Source organism: Cladophialophora yegresii (genome assembly GCF_000585515.1).
Source record: "Cladophialophora yegresii CBS 114405 chromosome Unknown aczIN-supercont1.1, whole genome shotgun sequence".
NCBI classification, from domain to species: Eukaryota; Fungi; Ascomycota; class Eurotiomycetes; order Chaetothyriales; family Herpotrichiellaceae; genus Cladophialophora; species Cladophialophora yegresii.
The window spans coordinates 637,389-657,242 of NW_006913045.1; the positions used below are offsets into that span (position 1 = coordinate 637,389).

The 19,854-nt window shown below is 52.9% G+C and overlaps 7 protein-coding genes across 7 annotated transcripts; 2 read left to right on the top strand and 5 right to left on the bottom strand.

Moving 5' to 3' along the window:
- Window positions 1–189: 189 nt before the first annotated feature.
- Window positions 190–2,140, bottom strand: A1O7_00231 (carnitine O-acetyltransferase; the record flags this gene model as incomplete). Its single annotated transcript, XM_007754273.1, has 2 exons — window positions 190–316; window positions 366–2,140. 2 exons carry the CDS (start codon window positions 2,138–2,140, stop codon window positions 190–192), a joined length of 1,902 nt encoding a protein of 633 aa, XP_007752463.1.
- A 648-nt stretch (window positions 2,141–2,788) lies between these two features.
- Window positions 2,789–5,896, bottom strand: A1O7_00232 (DNA mismatch repair protein PMS2; the record flags this gene model as incomplete). Its single annotated transcript, XM_007754274.1, has 1 exon — window positions 2,789–5,896. One exon carries the CDS (start codon window positions 5,894–5,896, stop codon window positions 2,789–2,791), a length of 3,108 nt encoding a protein of 1,035 aa, XP_007752464.1.
- A 315-nt stretch (window positions 5,897–6,211) lies between these two features.
- A1O7_00233 (uncharacterized protein) lies at window positions 6,212–8,011 on the top strand (the record flags this gene model as incomplete). Its single annotated transcript, XM_007754275.1, has 1 exon — window positions 6,212–8,011. One exon carries the CDS (start codon window positions 6,212–6,214, stop codon window positions 8,009–8,011), a length of 1,800 nt encoding a protein of 599 aa, XP_007752465.1.
- Window positions 8,012–8,471: 460 nt separating this feature from the next.
- Window positions 8,472–8,855, top strand: A1O7_00234 (uncharacterized protein; the record flags this gene model as incomplete). The annotated part of the gene is made up of 1 exon (XM_007754276.1): window positions 8,472–8,855. The coding sequence occupies one exon, from the start codon at window positions 8,472–8,474 to the stop codon at window positions 8,853–8,855; it is 384 nt and encodes a 127-aa protein (XP_007752466.1).
- A 1,206-nt stretch (window positions 8,856–10,061) lies between these two features.
- On the bottom strand, window positions 10,062–12,416 carry A1O7_00235 (uncharacterized protein; the record flags this gene model as incomplete). The annotated part of the gene is made up of 1 exon (XM_007754277.1): window positions 10,062–12,416. The coding sequence occupies one exon, from the start codon at window positions 12,414–12,416 to the stop codon at window positions 10,062–10,064; it is 2,355 nt and encodes a 784-aa protein (XP_007752467.1).
- A 599-nt stretch (window positions 12,417–13,015) lies between these two features.
- Window positions 13,016–15,110, bottom strand: A1O7_00236 (uncharacterized protein; the record flags this gene model as incomplete). Its single annotated transcript, XM_007754278.1, has 2 exons — window positions 13,016–14,882; window positions 14,932–15,110. The coding sequence occupies 2 exons, from the start codon at window positions 15,108–15,110 to the stop codon at window positions 13,016–13,018; spliced, it is 2,046 nt and encodes a 681-aa protein (XP_007752468.1).
- Window positions 15,111–17,595: 2,485 nt separating this feature from the next.
- On the bottom strand, window positions 17,596–19,441 carry A1O7_00237 (uncharacterized protein; the record flags this gene model as incomplete). Its single annotated transcript, XM_007754279.1, has 4 exons — window positions 17,596–18,920; window positions 18,973–19,193; window positions 19,246–19,315; window positions 19,369–19,441. The coding sequence occupies 4 exons, from the start codon at window positions 19,439–19,441 to the stop codon at window positions 17,596–17,598; spliced, it is 1,689 nt and encodes a 562-aa protein (XP_007752469.1).
- Window positions 19,442–19,854: the final 413 nt, after the last annotated feature.

The window sequence follows — 19,854 nt, forward strand, 5'->3', positions numbered from 1 at the left end:
AACAAGCCCTGACCTTTCTCGTACCCAATCCACGTCCGGGACATGCACGCACGGCATCCAGCATCACCGGGCTACACCGCAGCCTCACTCTGGTCTCCCGTTGTTGTGCTCAGGCTCGACATGCTCCCTTCTTCCGCAAGCCTTTTTCAAACATAGGAGAGTTTATATTCAAATAAGCCAAGTGGACGTTCACAGCTTAGCCTTTGGCGCCTCCAAGCTGGGAAGGAGCAGATCGCGAACGTCGCTCGCCGCTTCGTTGAGGTAGAAGCTCATCCTCTCGCAGCCGAGTTTCTTCGACACAATGTTGAATTGTATGCTGCAAAGAATGTTAGCCGGCTGTCTTGCAACGCGAAGAGTGCACAAACCTGTTCTCATTGATCATGTATGCAATGCCCCATCCCTGATCAATCACCTGGCTCCAGCCGTAGCCATTAAAGTATTCGGAACTCAACTGACTGCTGCTGATATACCACGTGCCCGAATAAGTGTAGGCTGGATCCTTAAAAATCTCGGGCGTCTCCTCTCCCTCCTGCAGAAGTTTCTTCAGTCCAAAGAGATGTCTGTCGACGCCGTAGCCGTCACTCGCATCCGCGGTGTATTTAACATGTGCCTGGACGGCTTCGCGGAAGAGACGCTCGCATTCTTCACGCGAGATCGAGGGGTCGGCCATGGCATTGCAGAACGCCACGGACTCGTCAGATACGGTGCGGGTGGTTTCCGTCCGTCCTTGCTGGTATTTTCTTGTTGCGGCAGATTCGTATGTCGGTCGGTTCTTGCCGTACATCTTGTGGTAGGCGAGTTGGATGACCATCTGCACGTACGCGTCTGGTGAGCACTTGAATTTCTTGATCATGCTCTTCCCATAGCCCTGGTAGGCTTGCACACGTAGGTCGTGCGAGGCGATGACTTGGCGGAATTGTGCTTGGGCGTTAGCCAAGTCGTCGAGCACAGCGGCGTTGGTTTCGAATTTTAGGGCAACAGGGTCGGGAAGGTCGGAGCGGACGGACGGGTTGTCAAAGTCGAGTTTGTTATGCACAATGTAGGCGTTGACGGTGTCGCACAGGCGGTGGGTCGGTGTGCCGTCCATCATGGAGTGTTCGCCCATAAAGCCGGCGGTGCCGTTGTCGTTGACAATGAATTGGATGGGCTTGTCATACCAGCGGTTGGAGCCGTCGCCGTGCCAGTAGACGCGGGCGCGTTCTTCCAAAGTGACAGGCATGGTGGAATCCAAGCAGACAATGAAGGATGAAGACTCAATTTCTTCGAGGACTTGGGCGTTTAGAGGAGACGCTGCAAGGAGGTTGTCGCGGGCTTTGGCACCCTGATCGCGGGGCAGAGAGGTAATGGCACCAATGGGGTCGGCCAACTGGGCGTTTTGGTAGACCTTTTTGAATTGCAGTTCGAGTTCCGACGCGTTCAGCTGTTTGCCAGAGACGTGAGTCTGGACCTTCCAGAACTCGTTGTTTCGTATGACGATGATGTGCTCGTGGCCCTCCGGGGGATATTGTACGGGGTAGTCCGCTGGCTCCGCCGCAACCCGCGAGGTGTTGAACATGTACTGGTAGCTGCTCATGGCCATGGGCTTCTTACGCATATACTCGGGTTCCAGACTCTTGCTATCGACCTGGCGCTTGAATTCCAGGGCGGCGGTCGTGATGGCTGCCGCGCGTTTGGCCGGGTTTCGTCGGCGGCGGTCGTCTCGGAAGGAATAAAAGTAGGAAATATACGGCACCACGGGGTCCTTGCATCCCAGATATGCAGCCTCGTTCCACCAGTCGGCGATCCAGTTCTTGACATTGGGATCCTGGGCTTTTCGTATTAACCTCTCTTGCAGTTTCTGGCCAATGCTTCCTGGCTGGTTGAACGCAGCCACGGCTTTCTCCGAGGCAGCAAACTCCTCCTTGGACAGAAGTGGGTGAAGGCTCTTGAGGTAGCGGGCGGAGGTCTCCTCGAGCGATGGAACCGGTAGTCTCGGTAAGGAGTCCTCGAACCGGAGCATGGCGCCCTTGGAGTTGTCTTCCCGATATTCTGCAGGCATGTTACTCAATTGCTTGCTTGGAAAGGAGTTTCGGAAATGCTCACCCTCAGTCACCCAGAACTGAGGCTTGTTGGAGGCTTTCCTCTTGTTCGTGGGAGCCATTGCGACGGCCTGGGAGTATCGAGGGTCAGTTCCCCACCTGACGTCAACTGGGGAAGCAGGTGGTTAATTACCTTGAGCGCAGTCGCGGTTGGAGAAGCTCGAGGAACAGCGCGGAGGATCGATTGTGCTCCTAGTCGCGGCAGTGTAGGAAACATACCCAAAACACCGACAACTGGACTGAGGGGAGACCAGAGATGACACAGAAAATGAGAAAGAGAAAAAAATGCCTATTGCCTAGGAGCTTGATAAAGCGAGTGACCCAAGGTAACGCGACCTTTTAGACCGGACGGGCATTCGGAGAGGATTGGACGAGAAGGCGCAGGTGAAGCTACATGCGAGGTACAACAGCAGGAAGAAGCCGCGGCGATGAACAAACGCAGCAGACCGAGAACCGCTGATGCTCGACTCAGCCCAGAAACAACAAGCCACTGCCGAGGCATCTGAGGTCAACAAGATCCACGCGCTCCACGTCACAGGCCCCGGCCATACATCGGCCACCGGCCACAAGGAAGGATTCGGAGCTGGATTGCTGACTGTCCGTGCGTACGGAAGCATGACACTGGCCAAGCATGTGCTCACTTGTCCCCTTGGCCCGCTCCATACAGGAAAACCACCCTCCTCGGCGGTATCGTCGATGCCGCTGGTGCCTCAGTCGATCTCGACGTACTTATGAAGTGCCTCTCTCAGGCCAACATGATCTTCCTCGTGTTGCTCAACCCCCTCACGCCATGACTGCAGGGTGCTCAGAGTGCAGACATGTCGCATGGTCGGCCGTCCGTGAGGGCAGTTCCAAGGCTTGTCGATAGTCCCCATCTGCGCCACCACCTTCTGCATCTGCTTCGTGGATAATGTCTTGCCGATCATGATACTCGATCGACACGCGCGCATCGCAAACATCTTTCTGACTTTGCTTGGTCTGGGGACCCCAGCCTCTCCAAAGCTGGTGGATTCAGCGAGCAATTGGATCAATTCCTCCAGGTCTCGAATCCCAAAAACAACTTCCTTGCTTAAGGGGAGGCTGACGAGGCTGCATCGTTGTCCAACCATGCTTTCTCCGCTAGTGTCGATCTCCACCAGGAACCCATTCTTCTCTAGAGCACTGTTGTTCTCGAAGACAATCTCTTCTTCGACGGCGGTTAGATCAAGTCTTACTGGTCGCACAAGTCGTTGGTTGCCGACAACTGTCTCGGCTTGTAGTCTCTCGAAGTTGTACTTTTCGTCAGAAGCATGCTGATCGATGATAAACAGTTCATCCTGCATTGACTGATCATTCTCTCCAACATTCGAACGGGCAGGTCGAACCGCAAGGATGAAACCAAGGTTGAACTGCCCGACAATTCTCATTCTTGCAAAGTCGGGTTTCGAGACCGTCAACGAGAGTCGGGCTTCAATGTCCTGCGCGAGTCCTGCCTCACATCCATCCGCACGTGGCTTCAAGGTCGTTTTCCCATTTACAATGTCACCATAGTCGCGTACCTGAGATGCTAGTGATGAGATAGAGAGGTTGACCGTTGCCAGCAAGTTTGTCGTTGCATCCCTCGTCAGCCCACCAGCAAGGGCTTTTGTCGCTCTCTTCAGATTCTCTTTGCTTGGTAGAGCAGAGCTGGCTTCGGCCGCTCGAATGAGCTCTTCGACCTTGGCGTCTTCAGCCTTCTTTTTTTCTTCTTCATCGATATAGTCGTCATCGCCTCGATTGTCGCCATCTTGTAGGGGAGTGGCTCGTTCGTCGATACCGTCATCTCCATGGGGACTCGCCATATCTGCGTCAATTTCGTCGTCAGCCTCAGATTCTTCATTCTCACCTGCGGCACTTTCTTGAGCTTCTGACTCCACGTCTGCTTCCTCATCTTCAGCTTCCTGCTCATCCGCAGTTTCAGGCCCTCCAACACCGAATCTGCGTAACTGTTGAGAAAATTGTCGCGTGCCCGGGCTTTTTGCACATTTCCTTCCCCGACCTCCGTCAGCCACAGTATCAGGGCTTCTTCCAACGCCCTGCGATCTGGGCGGCTGACTACCTAGTATCGTGGTAAACGTCTGATCTCCAACCGTGACCGTGGCTACTTCTGTGGGGACTCTTTTCGGCCTCATGCGATCAAAAGCATTGACCACAACCCCTTTTGCTTCGGAATTCTTGGGCTGTGGCACAGTTGCCATTTCCGGAGATTGCTGTGGCAGTCCCACTCGTGGATTTGGCTGGCTTCGCGACGTTGACTGAGCTTCAGCCATTCTTGCGTTGAAGTCTTGGGCGTGTATCTTGGTGGGATTATCCTGGGACGGCTCCTCCTCCCCCTCTTCGTCGGTCGCGGTCTGCTGACTTGGTATATCGATCTCCCGGACATCGTCGTACTCTTCCATCCGTTGAGCTTCGTGCTCGGCGATCTGCTGGGCAATCTTTTCGGCTCGTTTTTCCTGAGCATTTCGTGTATTCGTCTGTCGCTTCTCGATTGGTACAAGCTCCTCTCTTGTACTAGCCAAGTTTTGGAAGTGGTCTCGAAAGAGCGAGTCCTTAAAACGCGGCTGAACTAATTCTTCTTCGTCTTCGTCTTGCCCATCATCGCGCAGCTCGGTGATATCCGAGAGTGAAGTCCGGCGGCTGGTTGCATCTGGTGAATCTGAAGTTGTCTGGCGCTGGAAGTTCGGTTTCCGAAAGGCAGGCAATTTGGTTGTTGACAGCTGAGACTGCGGTACCGTCTGTTCCTGCTGATCGAACATATCATTCAAGGCGGTCTTCAGGTTCTCGGTAAGCGACACCGAGTCATGAATCAATATGGTTCTCTTATCTGGCGAGACGTTCACATCATATGCGTCGGTGTCCATTTGGAGGTCTGCGAAAATGAAGGGCGATTGCGAAACATTGAATGCCTTGTATACCTCGTTAATAGCTTTCGCTATCTGCGGTAAACCACACGGCCTCCCGTTGACGAAGAACATTTGTCGATCGGGTGTCTGTCGACCTTCTCCGAATATAGGTTTAGAAATATGGCCCTTAACCCGTATGCTGGTATGTTTTTCCTTGCGTGCCATTTGCGTCAAGGTGGACTGATATTCAAGCTCAAGGTCCAAAGGCACCAGGGCACTCAAGGTCTTCGTACCGTAGACGTTCGCTATATTCTCGCGTGTGGTGGCATTGCCTTTGGTCGAAAAGACCGACACGCTCTTGCTTTTTGGCATGGTATTCTTGACCGTGAACTTGACATTGACACCGATGCATGCATAAGCATGCAAAAGGCCTAGAACTTTGCCATACTCCCGCTTTATGTTCTTGCTCAACTCTTTGCGTCTGACGGGAAGGCTTTCAAATAGATTCTCAACGGCGGCAGTTGTGCCTTTCTGGGCCGCAACAATTGTGGTCGACCTCAATCTGCCCAACGTGTCAAACTCGAGCCGTTTCCCTTTGGGAGCCTCGTCTACTTGCGCGGTAACGAGAGAAAACTTGGAAAGCGCACAAAGAGACGAGAGGGCTTCGCCTCGAAAGCCAAAGGTGTGGAGACTAGACAGATCATCGTAGCTGGACAACTTGGAAGTGAAGTGCTTCAAGGCAACATTCTCGTAGTTGGCAGGATGAATGCCGGAGCCATTGTCCTGTACCTCGATCGCATCCAAGCCGTTGTTCTTGAACCGTACTTCGAGAGCAGTGGCACCAGCATCGAGGCTGTTCTCAACTAGCTCTTTGACAACGGAGCACAGGTCGACAATGACTTGACCTGATTGGATCTGATGTACAGACTTGGCCTCGATGGCCTTGATAGTGGCCATGCCAGCCCATATTTGATGAGTGGGACACAGGGGATCAGAATATCAAAGTCGTTGTCATCAACGAGGAAAACTGATTTGATCGCGACCGAAACACGAAGAGCGGCGAAAGGTCCAGGCGGCAGCTGATTGGCGGAACTTGATGTGGTCCGTGCTCGGTCCCTGGCGTGCCAAGAATGACGTCGATCAGATAGATAGCGATGCGGCGAGAATATCAGCGTAAAGAGGCAATTCAGGCACGTCCATATCGTCACCCACCAAGACAACATACTACATTCCTCAGCGTGCATAATCGTGTCCACGAGCATTTTATCTCCCATGTTGCAAGATTTGCCAGTCGAAGTAATCGAACAGATCGTTGGATACCTGCCAAGCGCATCATCTATTGTCAACCTCGCGCGGACAGATCACAATCTCCATTCAATTGTGTCGGCGGACGACTACCATGTGTTTCGATCATTCGTTCAAAGAGCCTTTCCAACTATTAAGACACCGCCGTTATGGAGAGATGCCGCTCGTACTTTAACAGCCCGGTCTCGCGCCTGGGATCGTCGAGCATTTATAGCGCGAGAGTGCTACCCGCCACCTGACAATATCGACTACCCTCAGTATGCGCTAGGCGGTCACAAGTTAGGCTACCATCCGGCCATCGACAGCTACGAAACATGGGAAGGACATTCCTGGTCAAATCGGAAGGAAGTGTTGGCGTGGGGTGCCGCAGGCCGGCTACGGACTCGAACGATCAAAGATGGTGTAACGACCTGGAGCTCATACAGGATACCAGATGATCACAGGCAGGACTTGGACATTCTGGATATGAGAATCTTGCGGCCACACCAGGTTGACAGCCCAGATGGCGAGACAATCATCTTTCGAAGAGCCAACCACGAAATCGTCAAAGTCCAAACCTCGGAACCCGATGTCTTTACAGCGCAGTCTAGCTATGTAACCCCACGGGGCGACCACACATGCATGGATGTTAGCCAGAGCGCAAATCCTATACTTGCGGCTTGCGGAGGCCATTCCATCAGTCTATACCCTGTACACGGCCAACAGAAGCTCGTCCGGCCTAGTGATTCAGTCAAGCTGGAGGACCGTTACAATATCCAACAACGGATGCGCTGCATCAAGTTCTTGTCTGACACCACAGTCGCTATTGCAAATCAGTTTCTCCAAGGGCGAGATCAGGCTCCCATACACATTTATGACATCAGCCAAACGGGCCTGTCTTCGACACCACTCACAGAATCGATGAGCTACTCTGGGACAAACAACCCATATATGGGCCGTCACTCCGCCAACGTGATTGTGCCGCTCGATGACGTTGGAACCAGTGGCAGTACCCCCGGAACCCTGTTCCTGTCGGGATGGACAGACGGTATCGCCCGTTTACACGACACAAGGATAGCTGGAAAATCAGTGGCCGAGTATGTGGATACTGTTGATTCTGGGCAGATTCTTTCCCTCCTCACCGTGGGCCACGAGCACTTTCTGGCCGGCAGTTCCGAGAATGGCTGCCTCAGAACCTTTGACCTCCGCATGCCGGGCGCCAAGGCATACTCATACCTCAATGCACGACAACAACCAACCCGGAGCACGAAGAAGCCAGAGTCGCAAAGAGGTGTCAACATCTTCCTCACCCCGACGGTCAACTTTGGTGAACGGCTCTGGGAGCCTCTACCTCGAAACCCGCGTAAGCGATCACAAGGCTACCGTGGCTCGGTCTACTCCCTCTCCAGTCCATCACCCAGCTCGCCAACCGTCTATGCAGGGATCGAGAATCATGTCCTACAACTGGACTTTGTCTCAACCGACGACCTCCGCAGCCACAAGACCGATATTGGTATGAACAGTCATGACGCCAAATCTCAGGACTCTGAACAACCTATCCTGAATCTATCATGCTACGAGCGACCTCGAGAAGGCAAAGAGAGCACCGACCCAGTCTTGTTGAGAAAACAACTGGATCTTTCCTGGGCTTTGAAATATGGCAATATAGACGGCGAAGGGGCGTCAAAGGAGGCAGGATGGGATGAGAGGTTACGGTTGAATACGTCCGTGAAGGATCGGGGGCATAGAGAATCGGGTTGGCGGACGCAGAGACGGCAGCCTACATAGAGCGTGAGGAGTGCATAAAAATCAACGTAATAGAGTGCACATGCAAGCAACAAGGTGGATGCCGTCTTGAACGACAATGAAATGAAAAAAAGCAGTGATGGGTGCTCACCAAAGATCAAGGATATAGTGCCTACCTTTGCGGAGTGAAGCCCTCCAGTTGCATTTTGAACTACAGTGGTGACAGGAAAGGCAAGGCTGAACACCAGCCTCGCACCAACAAGGCTGCCCCTCCGTCATGCTGCGTATACGTGCCAAGAGAGATCGGTCATTAACAATACGAGTACGGAGTAATATCTTCCCCATTGAAACACTTACAATCCAACCGACCGACTTGACCATCACAGTCAAAGCCAAAGTCATAGTCAAATCACACTCGCGTCACAATCATACCCAGAAGCCAAATAATACCTAGGTACTTTTCCTTTTATCCCTCGCCACAACCGTACCCATAGCCGTTATCATGGCCACCACGACGAAAGCACCACCCACTTTGCGCACCCTCTACCGCCACCTCCTCCGCGAACTCCCACCCACCCCTGCGCCACGCCACACCCTCCCCCGGAGCCCCATCCACGCGTCCATTCGCAAGCACGTCAAGCACGCCTCCTCGTCGCTCTCTTCCGCCACGCGATCGGAATCCGAATCCCATAACCTTGCAAGGCTTCAAGAACTAGAGCAGTTCGTCACGTACCTCCGCGCGCAGAGGATGTACGGCACGCTCCTGCAGCGGTATAATCCCGGGATGGGCATGGATGAGGAGGAGCGCGTGCGGTTGACGGCCCGGCGGGTGGGTATGGATTTGCCGGTTGAGTTTGGTGGTGGGGGAGCGCGGGATAAGAAGTGAGGTAGCGGTGAAGCAGCAATGGATGAAGAGGCGGGATTGATTATATTTACATCGAACTACAGACATTCACACAAGCCCAGAGCATGGTTGGGTTGGGTTGGGCTGGGTTGAATCGGACTGGCGTGAATGGTGTCGAGATGGGATCCTAAAGTCCTGTATCCTGTCTCGTGCGAGAAATACCACTGGGAGCTCGAGCTGGGACGCGCGCGGGTGTAGGCTTAGGCAGAGAGCGAGGGAGTGAGGCAAGGGCGAGGAGATGTGAGGCAATCTGAATAGAATTACAGGCAAGTGGAGGCTGCGGCGGAGTTTGAGAGGCGAGAGAGATATAAGGACACCTGGACAAAGATACAGACGAACCACTATACAGCCAACACAGCTTGGATGGACGCGCCGCTGGTTCAAGGAAGATGATTGATCTCCAGATGAAGCTACGAGGTCTCGTCCCGACTATGACGAAGCGAAGGAGAAGGAGAACCGATATGCGGTTTTGAACAAGTCCTTTGATCCGTTGCTGAGCTTTTGCCTAATTGCGATACACGCTGTCTGCGTGGTCAGGGCGATCAGGGTGCTCATGTTGATTGTGGTTGGGCTGGTTGTCATAAGGCACTACAGCACTGCACTGCCGTGCAAGAGATCGGCCTTGATTGAACACCACCGCGTTGCATTGGGAGGCTCATCAACTCTCATCCCGCTGTGCTCCGTACGGCTGGCGATATCAAGGCTTCAGACCCGGATATGACAGCATCACAGCAAAGGCATTGGAAGCGGAATATGGAGTATGGCTAGAATATATGTACGAGCCACGAGGTACCGTAAGGGTAATAGGAGAAGAAGTCACGGCGTGTTCATTCCAAGTTCCGGACGTGCCTATCTCGCCTCCTGCGAAGAGGTTCCAGAAATGAATTATCAAGCTACTTCAAGGATGATGTGATAATGAAACCTCATTGCCGCTAAGACGCCTCTCCAAAGCCAAGTTCCCAATGTAAAGAAACCTAAACACATTCCTTTCCTGTCCTTACCTCCCCTTAGCCGCAATGCTAAGCCCACGTCAAGATATCCTGGAATCGAACCGATATCCTTCGCCCCGCTCTCCCCGGGATATGAGTACGACCCGTACCAGGTCGCGAGCTCTAAGGGCATGTCGCAAGCGGTCGCCATGCCTGGCAATTGCGGCAAAGTCCTGGTTCCGTCACTGTCGATGAGCAATTACATTCCGCCCTGCTCTTCTTCCAGAAGCATTAGATCTCCCCAATTGATGTCGCGCTCTTGACTGTTCACCGCGTCGAGACCGTCCAGGGCATACCAATCCTGTAGGATGGAGCAGTCAAAGAATCCGGGGTTCAGGATGTCAAGGTTTCCATCTGTATCCAGGATCATCGTGTCCGACTCGACCATGTCGCTAGCCTTGATGTGGTCAAACTCGTCGAATTCGGGACCAGTCTCCAGGGGTGGAAGGGTATTGAAATATAGGTCGGCGATCGTGGTATCTTGCGCGTCTTGTGGAAATGTCTGGGACTGAGTTGCGATGAACGCGTGCGCCGAAGCGTTGACTGGAAGTTCTGGAGTAGTAAGTAGCGCCGCTGCAGCATCGATGTACGGGTCCGCGGCGGAGCAAGAATACGGTTCGAAAGCGGCATCTGCTTCGTTAGAAATGTCCAAGAATGTTCCTCCCATGGAGTCTCGCAAACATTGGGGTGGTGATATCAGGTCGTGGTCTTTCTCTTGCTCCTGGCTGGTGTTATTGATCGCATCACAGGCCCGTGCTCCTTCGGTGCATATGTCGCTGCTGGCATCTCCGGATTCAGCTCGCAGACCCAGCTGCTGGTTGCCTCTCTCAAGAGCGGTGTCTGAGGTGTATTCTTCGTAGGTACTTCCGTCTGTGCTGGCATGACTGCTCTTATTGGCGTCCGGAACGTCTGCCTGCCAGTCATTCCACGGTGCAGCGCGACCCTCACACTCTCCTTCAGCTGGAGACTCCTCCAGGTCCAATCGTTCGATCTGCCTTTCAAGTTCTTTAAAGATCTCAGTCTCGTCAATCTGATCCTTGCCAAACTCTTCAGCCGTCTCGTTCAATCTTCGCTGTATTCTCTGCAACTTGAATAGACTGTTCTCCGTGACAACATGTTCCCTGCCGTAGAAATCACAAGAGACCTCATAAGCTTGACTATACCACCTTTCTGCACCGGCCAAGTCTTCACTATCCTCGCATAACTCGCCCAGATATCCCATAGCAATTGCGCTGAAACCATCTGCGTTTCCAGCATCCGATACATAGGAATCATCCAGTTCAACGACCTTGAGCATAATCTGCCTAGCCTCATCGTTTACGCGGTGCTTCCAATGTAGCTCTCCCTGCAAAATCATGAGTCCCCTGCAGAACCGGTGCCTTTCGTCGAATCTGTCCATGTATCGTTGTAGCAGCGCTTGACAGATTTCTGCGGCAGTGTGGAAATCGTCATTGAAGACACTGGCCTGTGCCATATTATATTCGAGCTCGAAAATCTTCTGGGCCCCAGGGTCTTTTTGTCTCTTGGTGATTTCGTACAACAACTTCGATACCAATTCAGTGCCTTTCCTCCGTGCCTCATAGCATCTGAGCAATTTCAACGTCATCGAGATTGGATGGTCATGTCCGAATAGTCTGCTAGCTAATGCAGCTAGGTAGGAGATGATACTGTACATAAAACGACCTGCAACCCCATTGTAGGCATAAAAAAAGCTGTATACCAAAGTCTCCAGAAGCAAAGGGTGTTGTTGGAGTAGCAGGACACGCGTCTCCCCACAGAATCGTCGCAACAACGATTGAGCGTGGTGGTAGGTACCAACGAAGGCTGCATTCATTCCTTCTGCCATGTTCGAGAAGGGTACATATGGATCAAGCAGCTCGGAGGCCTCACTATGTTCACCAGCGCCATGCTTCTGAGCAACGAAGTAATCATCAGTCTGACTAAGCCTCCAGGTGAAATAGTTGTTGACTGCGGCCAAGGTTGATTCGAGGTGATGGGACTCTGCGGATTGCTGTAAAAGGACCCTTGGTACGGTCTGTGATCGTCGCCGAAGACCGAGCTTTGCCTGTGTTGTTCGCTTCGCACAAGCAGCATCACTATCCCGGCGAGACGATTCCCCGGGAGCAACCGTCGTTCCACCTGATGACGGCTCATCTTCGCAACAGAAGGAAGCTCTGAAATGGCGTTTGGCTCGTTCGATTGGGACTTTTCGGTTGTCAATCATCGCAGTGGGAGGATTCAATCCGGCCCGGACAAAATGCCCCAGAATTGAGGCGGCCGCCTCGAGCTCCTCGCGTCTGAAGCTCTTCTTAAGACCCCATTTGGAGATCCGGAGTTTGTACATGTAAGGGCTGCGACCATCAGCGCACGTCTTGGGGCCTACAGGGTATACGTACGCCGCGTGGAAATCTTGAGCTTTGGCCAAGATGGCCGAGATGCGGGCTAACGTCAGGCGTTTACGAAGGTAGAGGCGCTCGAACTCTGGTCTGATACGATTCCATTCAGCCTCGCTTGGCGCCTTCTTCCTGCGGCGCGGTTGGTCTGTCGGAGGCATCTTCGTCTTACAAGATTGCAGGGACGGCAAGCTTTGAGCGAAACAGCGCTGGACGAGGATAACTAGGATGCGGTCAAGGCTAGGAAGACCCTAGGTTTAAAAGATAGCGGCGGGATGATGGAAAGAGACAACAGCTACGGCAGGTTCGAAGTCCATCAAATAGAAGCTCCTCCCGACCTCGAGATCGAGAGCAAAAGTCGTTATGACCGCCCGCCATACCTCATCAGGCTATGACAGCCGCATCGGTGGAAGGCAACCAACAGGCCCAGCCGCACGAGGTTGGCGCATAACGACCTTTGTTCTGGCCAATCATCATCCACGAGCTCGGATTGCCCTGTTCGATTCTGCTTCCATTGAGGATGACTTAGCCTTTGTGAGTAGTACAGCGTGGAATTGATCTCAAAGCCACATGAACCGGTTGGCATGGCTAGTGCGGCGGGCGCGAAGTCTAGCATCGGTTGTGGTGCTTACTTACCTAGGTAGTGTCTGAACCAGACCGAGTTTGCACCAGCCGCGGATAAGAGATATAGCCTTGCTTCCGCGAAAAGCCAAATGCGACAATTGACATTTGAGCCTCTCTGACCAGAGCCTAACAGAGTCTAACACTCTTCGAAAAGCTGGTCAACTCGATCCTGATGCATATATCCCCCATCAGGATCATCTAGATAAGATCCGAACAAGACATCGGTGAAAGGATTCCCAACCTCATCGAACATTGCGATGTCCTGTGGAACATCGGGCATTGATGACTGCGTGTTGCTGACGATTAATGACTCAGAATCCTCTGGACCCGAACTGAAGAAGACCAGGTCTGAAGTAGTTGCAGTCCCATGGAATACTGCATCGTCTTGCGTGATTTCGAGGACTGGTGACTGCGAGTCGCTGATGACTCCTGGATGGTCATCCAATAATTGACCTGGCACCATGCGGCTTAGAGAACCCTGATCGAGGACATCCAAAGGCCTGTCGAATAAGTCGGACACAATCATGCCGTTATTTAATGTCTGCTCACACTGAATAGTGGGAGTAGTGAACAGACCACCTTCAAGAAGAGTTTCAGCTTCGAGGCAAGACTCTTCGAAGCTAGGATTGCCAAGATTACCGCCCTGCACGTCGCCTATGCCATTATCGACCGTTCTCGAATGGCTCTCTTGAGATCGGTCTTCCGCTGCGTTTGGCACTGGCTTGTATGCCGTCTCCACTTCAATATCAATGTCAAGCTCTGCCATCCTCTGAAGGGCTCTGAACTCGCGAAGGACAAGCGAGACGTGTGAATGCATCCGACCGAATTTCTCAGCACCCCAAAGGACTGCCTTGCAGTAATACACCTGCGCATTCCTGAAGTCCTGCTTGCCAAAGTAGAATCGTGCGAGGTCTCCTGCAGCTATGGAGTAAGTCCCAATCCGATAACGGTCGTTGGGGTAGTTCTCTCCCTGCTTCACAATCTCATGTAGTATTTCCATCCCTTTGTTCTCGGCTTCTTTCCGCTCTCTGGTTTCTGGCTGTGCCTTGCGAGCATCGTTCAGGTGCATCTTCGCTAGCTGAGCTCGCATGGATATTGTATGTCTGCTCCGAGGCCCAAGCGTTCGCTTATAGTGAGCAAGCTTCGTGGAGACGAGTTCGTAGGCCTCGTGCCGCTCCAGTCTTGACTTGATCTTGCTGATGAGGTATTCTTCCGCGCAATAAGTGTAGTAGCGGTCGAGCTTGACTTGGTCTCCGTGCTCGGTGACAGTATCCACCATGACCTGATACGCTATTTCCGCAAAGTCATCAACAACAGCTGCCGTAGGAGGCAAGCTGATTAGCGTCGTCAAGACCGTCGTTATAGGATGTGATCGCATGAGCAGCATATCACACGCGGCAAGGACATATTTCGCAACGAGAATGAATAGATCGTGATGGTCGACCCAAAGGCTGGCGGAAAAGAGGCTGATAATGGACAAGAGAAGGCTAGGCTCCTGCATTTTAATGACATCAGTCACCGCCTCGCACATTTCATTGATTTCTTGCCATCCTTGTTTGGCGTGTCCTTGGTCAATAAGATTGAGTCCGCCGAAGAACCCGATTTCGATATTATGAGGATCATGTCTTGTAAGCGAAGCGTTGCGCCTCGCTCTCACTGAAGCACGGCTTTCATCCTTAGCAATCACGACGGCCCAATAGCTTTTTACTTCCTTCAGCGAGAGTTCGAGGTTGTAGTCCGTAGGTGTGGTCTTCAGGGCCACTCTTGGGAGGAAAGCATGCCAGGAGGAGGTATCTCGCAGTCGGGAGTCTTTGTGTACTCTGCCGTAGTGTCGGTTGACACGGTCCCAGTCACAAGGCCTCCCATCGATCTGGATATCGAAAGGGAGAGTCATGCCGTGTTCAGAGCGACGATTTGCTTCATTTGCCGCCACCTCAAGCTCTTGTCTTTTGAAGTTCTTCTTAAAGCCCCATTCTGTGATCTTAGTCTTGAGCTTATGTATGCTGGGAGAATGTTAGAGAAGCCTGTAGAGGCGCCGGATCTGACACTGACGCCGCATCGAATCCATGTTCGTCGAGCAGTAGCAGACGAACATCCTTCAACCTTCTTTTCTCCACGATGTAGTATCGTTTGATCAAAGGCTTCACACGGTCCCATTCTTCGGGCGATGGTCCCCTCCTGCGCGTGGCTTGGCTAATCGTATTTGTTCGGGAGGGTTCGAGTGGTGGCATGGCGATCGAGATACTGGGCGTTCGTTGCTCTGGTAGGTAAGGCTGACCACGTTCCGTCTGCTCTTGGGGTGTATGGGAGAGGTAGAGAGCCTTAGAGTTCAACTCTGGCTGCGAGCGAGGCGCTCATCTGCTATTGTCGAACGACGGAAGGACGAAGGATGTACAGAAACATAGCCACAAGTGGCATACCATCGCAGGGCTCTGCTCACCGGGCGCCTACGCCCTGGGGCCCCTGGACGATGCCTGTGAGGCTGCGCAGGAACACCCTGTGTCTGGCATAACATGTTTGGGGACTGGCCACAAACCCCAAGCTACTCTGGTTTGCGGACTGGGCATATGCCAGACGGAACCCTGCTTGGAGACAGTAGCAGCTTCACTGTCTTCCCTGTCTTCCATCAGCTGCGAAGATCCGCGCTGCTCATGCAACGGAGCTTTAACACCCAGATCGGACACCAGCCTTGTGACAGGAGTCAGCCACTCTGGAGCCACCAGCGCTAAGCGAGCAGGTCAATGATTGGCGTTGGCTCCGCATTGCATGTACAGTACAACAACAAGCTGACATGGTTCGTCACACTTCGGATGTCGCCAACGTTGTGGCCACCAACATCCAACATAATCGCTGCTCTCAGTAACTAACAGCCAATATGCCAATATATTTAGAACGTGATAGGAAGAAGCATAACTGAAGACATAGGCTGCGAACTCTGGCAAATGAAGGGAAGACCAATCCCGCATAAATGCGAAAGTGAACAAGCAATGCAAGTCCAGCCCAAACTGTTCGTACGACAGCCCCCAGATGGCTATGACAGTCCAGATCAGACACCGGAGGATGCCCTAGAGAAGGGCGATCCATCCCAGAAGAGATTTCAGATGGGTAGGGCGCTTTGCATAGCCAGCTGAGTTTGAACGTCTCACATATTTCTGCTCTCTGCGGTCTTGATGTAATCGTTGGCCATCTGTGGAGTAGATACACATATCGCTTATGCGAGAAGGGCAACAACGCCCGCTAGGACGCCTGCGGCACCGAGAACGTGTTTGTGCTTCCGGCTGGCACGGTAGCAGGGCTCGAGTTGGTGCTTGTCACGCTCATCGTGCTGGTCACAAAACTGCTGCCGGTGCGGGGAATAGAAGGCAGGATCTGGCTGCCACTTTCTGTCCCCACCAGCGTTGTGACGCCTACCGAGACAATAGATGCTGTGGGAATAGCAGTAGCTATAGCACTGTCTTGCCCCCACCTGTGTTGAGACCGTCGCCATTGGAACAACGGTCTGCGTGGATACTAAAGTCACTTCGGCCACGGTAGAAGTCTGGCCATCTTCAGCACCCAAGGACCATCCAGTGACCTGACCAAGCGTAATCCCGTTACCAACGGCCACCAAGATATACCCAGGCGCTGTTGCGTGTAGTGTGCCGCCTGGCACAGTGTAGGTGTCTTCGTATGTGACAACCCCGATAGCAAGTGTGAGATGGATGTTTGGGTCGGGGTTGCTGAGCTGGAGGTTGACGACAGCGGGATCAGTATAAGAGACTGACCACGAAATGGTAATAGGTTGTGTTGGATCAATTACCGAGCCTGAGGATGGTGAGTTAAACTTGAGTGCGGAGGCAGCAGCGAAAAATGCGGTCGAGCATGCCAGAATCCTACAGAAAGAAGGGCATGATGGCGCGTGTGAAGTTCCTCCGTTGACTGCAAGTTCCGCGACCTTGGTGTGGGCGGTAATTAAGCTCTCAAGTGCACATTTAGTGTAGAACGCAGCGAGCGCATGGACAAGACAGGGGAATAAAGAGCGGACGCGCTCATTTCACCTCGAGCGCAGCATACTTGGATGTCGCGCACTTTTGACGACGACAAAGGCTGGGAAGGCAGAAGTTAGTAATTATGTACCAACCCAGACACGAAAAGCGAGCTGAAGCTGAAAGACAGATGAGGCCGAGGATTAATCAAGCCCTGTCAAACTTTTGTAACCGATCCCTGACAGTTGGGGCTGACTACTCCGTACAGTACTGGCGTTGCCCGTTGCGGCTCTTCGCGCTCGGCGATTACATCATTGCCGCGCCCCTCGTGCGCGCCTGCGTTTCAAAGGCCACGAAACTGGACCAGCAGTTGCCAGTTCCAGCGGTTCTGGGACGACTTCCCACTGCAGGTCTACGAGATCCCGCACCATCGTACTCTGTACCGAGTACTGCTGTGTATTGCGAAAATCAGCCTTGTAAACCTCGCCACCGAAAAAGGTTGGCCCTTGAGATAGATAACCATGATAGACAAGAGGCTCGTCTAAGGAGACACAAAAGCTCATTACTTTAGTACTCGTGGCCGCGCTCAGTCCGAGCTTCAGCAGAACTCCAGTCAAGCAAAGAGACGTGTACATAAACCGTAGTTTATCAGAGAGCAATTTCGGGTCGTAAGATGCCGGCTCCCACAAGAATAGCAGACCTCGATCCATTCACTGGCATCAATGTAGGGCTCTTTCCACACAGCCCATGTCTACAGGTCAATCAAGCTTCCACTTTGCTGGCCGACTGGCCGGCCACCAAACGGATTGTTGTTCTGCTGTTGTCCGTAAGCGCCGCCGAAATTACCCGCGGGGCCGGTCTGAGCGGGCGCCTGTGCAAATCCGGTGGCCTGTGACGAAAAAAACGGATTCGTGCCAGTCTGTGCTACGCGTAGACGATCGAGGCCTTGCCCAGCCGAATTAACGAACGTCCCAGGTGCAGTATGTTGAGCTGGAATACGCAGGTCACCGGTGTTTCCAAACGTGTCTTGACCCTCACCCGAAGCCAGCAAAGCATTAAGTTTTGCATGTTGTGGGTTTGCTGGCTTCTGTTGCTGCTGGAATGGGGATTGCGGCGCAGAGTAATTTGTGATCGGATTCTGTATTGAAGGTTGGGTGAACTGACCGGTTGGTTGCGACTCGTACAAGATTCCTAGTGAAGGCTGGGTGCTTGACCGAGCGAAAGGCGAGGGGGATGGTTGCTGCGTCTTTTGCGCAAAAGGATTGTTCGAGCCAGTGGGTAATGGCTTCAGCGCATCAGCTGCCTGTGTCTGCGTGGCCCATGGATTGTTTGTTCCGGGTTGGAGTGCAGTCTGCTGAGGCGACTGAACCCCGAAGAGGTCCTGGGATGGCTGCCCTCCATAGGAATTGGTAACCTGGAAAGCTGTCTGCTGAGGCTGAATCGTGTTCTGCTGCTGAAGGAACGGTTGCTGGCCGAATTGGTCAAACCCAGTGGGTTGAGCTGGCTGGAACCCGTTGCTGAAGCCATTCTGGTACCCAGTCTGTTGCGGCTGTGCATACTGGTTGTTTAAGAATCCGGTGCTTTGAGGCTGTTGTTGAAGTGGGTTACCGAACCAGTCAACGGCGGGCTGTTGTTGGTAGCCCTGGTTATATCCCGTCGGCTGGCTCTGTGCTGGAGCTGGCTCTGGAGTATCATCAAAAAGCGAAGCTGCGTTCTGCTCCTCAAGCTGCCGTCTACGCAAATCGGCTTCTTCTTGGCTGAGTTGGATGGCTTTCCTGAGCTCCGGGTCCTGATCATCATTATCATGCACCTGTCGATGCTTGCGCGCCTCTCGCTCAGCCTCCCGTTTGCTTTCTTCGAGTGCTTCATTGATTTGGCGCTGCTCTTCATCGGCAAGTCCATCCCTGTTGTGATGTGTATTTCTGCGTGGTGGATGAGATGGACCGGAAATGGCTTGAGGCGCATACTCGTCAATGCCCGTGACACGAGTCTTCCACAACTTCCGATCGGAGCGCTCACTGCGGAGGCGTTCTTCATCGAGTATGAGGGAAGTCAACTCTTTGGCAGATGTCCGGACTTCCTTTTTGTTAGCATCCGCCATGATTCTAAGAGTGCACCTGAAACTCACCGTTCTGTCCGACGTCTCTCCCATCCTCATCAACATATTGAAACTCCCTAAGTGTCTTGATGATGTAGATGTTCTTTCTCGCCCAGGTAACGACCAACTCTGAGCCTTCATGCAAAGCATAGTCGAGAACCTTCAGAGACTTCAACACGTGTCGCCAGTTTTTGCCCTTGTCGTTCAGCCGCTTGTCGAGCATGTCCATAATCTCGTAGAAGTCGCTCGGGCTAGGTGACTCTTGTTAGTGAAGATGACGCCGTGCAGGCAGCCGAATCTTACTTGTTGAAGGTGAGGGCCGCAATTTCAGCCATGTCTGTGCCTGTCGGGCCCCATGGGTCGTTGGAGGTAGCTGATATCATCGTATTAGTCTTCAAACGATGGTGAATCGGAACCAACACCTACCATTTCGCACCTTCACCTGCACACTACTATACCCCTTCGTGATGTTCTTGACATTTCTTACAACCTTCGACATGCCGCCTCCTTTTCTATAGATAGGCGCGGTCTCAAACAATGAACCTCTGTATATGTTCTCAGGCGAATGCTGACTGCGGTTGACGCTGGCTTGAGCAGATCGAAGTTCGTCAGAAACGCCGACGACGGTTCGGCGACGAGAAGGTGGGACGTCAAACGAGCGGCTAGGCGTTTCAGTGACCGAATAGCTGCGGCCGTTGCGATCGGTCACTCTACGCACAGTGGGGAGGTTTTGGTAAAGAAGAGGCGAAGCGAAGAATGCCAGATTGACGGGCGGGTAGGATAAAACCCGCAAGTCGCCTTAAGGTTAGCTAGAGTGGTGAGAAGGTTAACGTAATGTGGGCGGAAAGCAGGTGCCCGGGAGGCCTCTGCTGGCTATGCTTCGGGCGGCTCGCGGAAGCTGAAGGCTGCTGA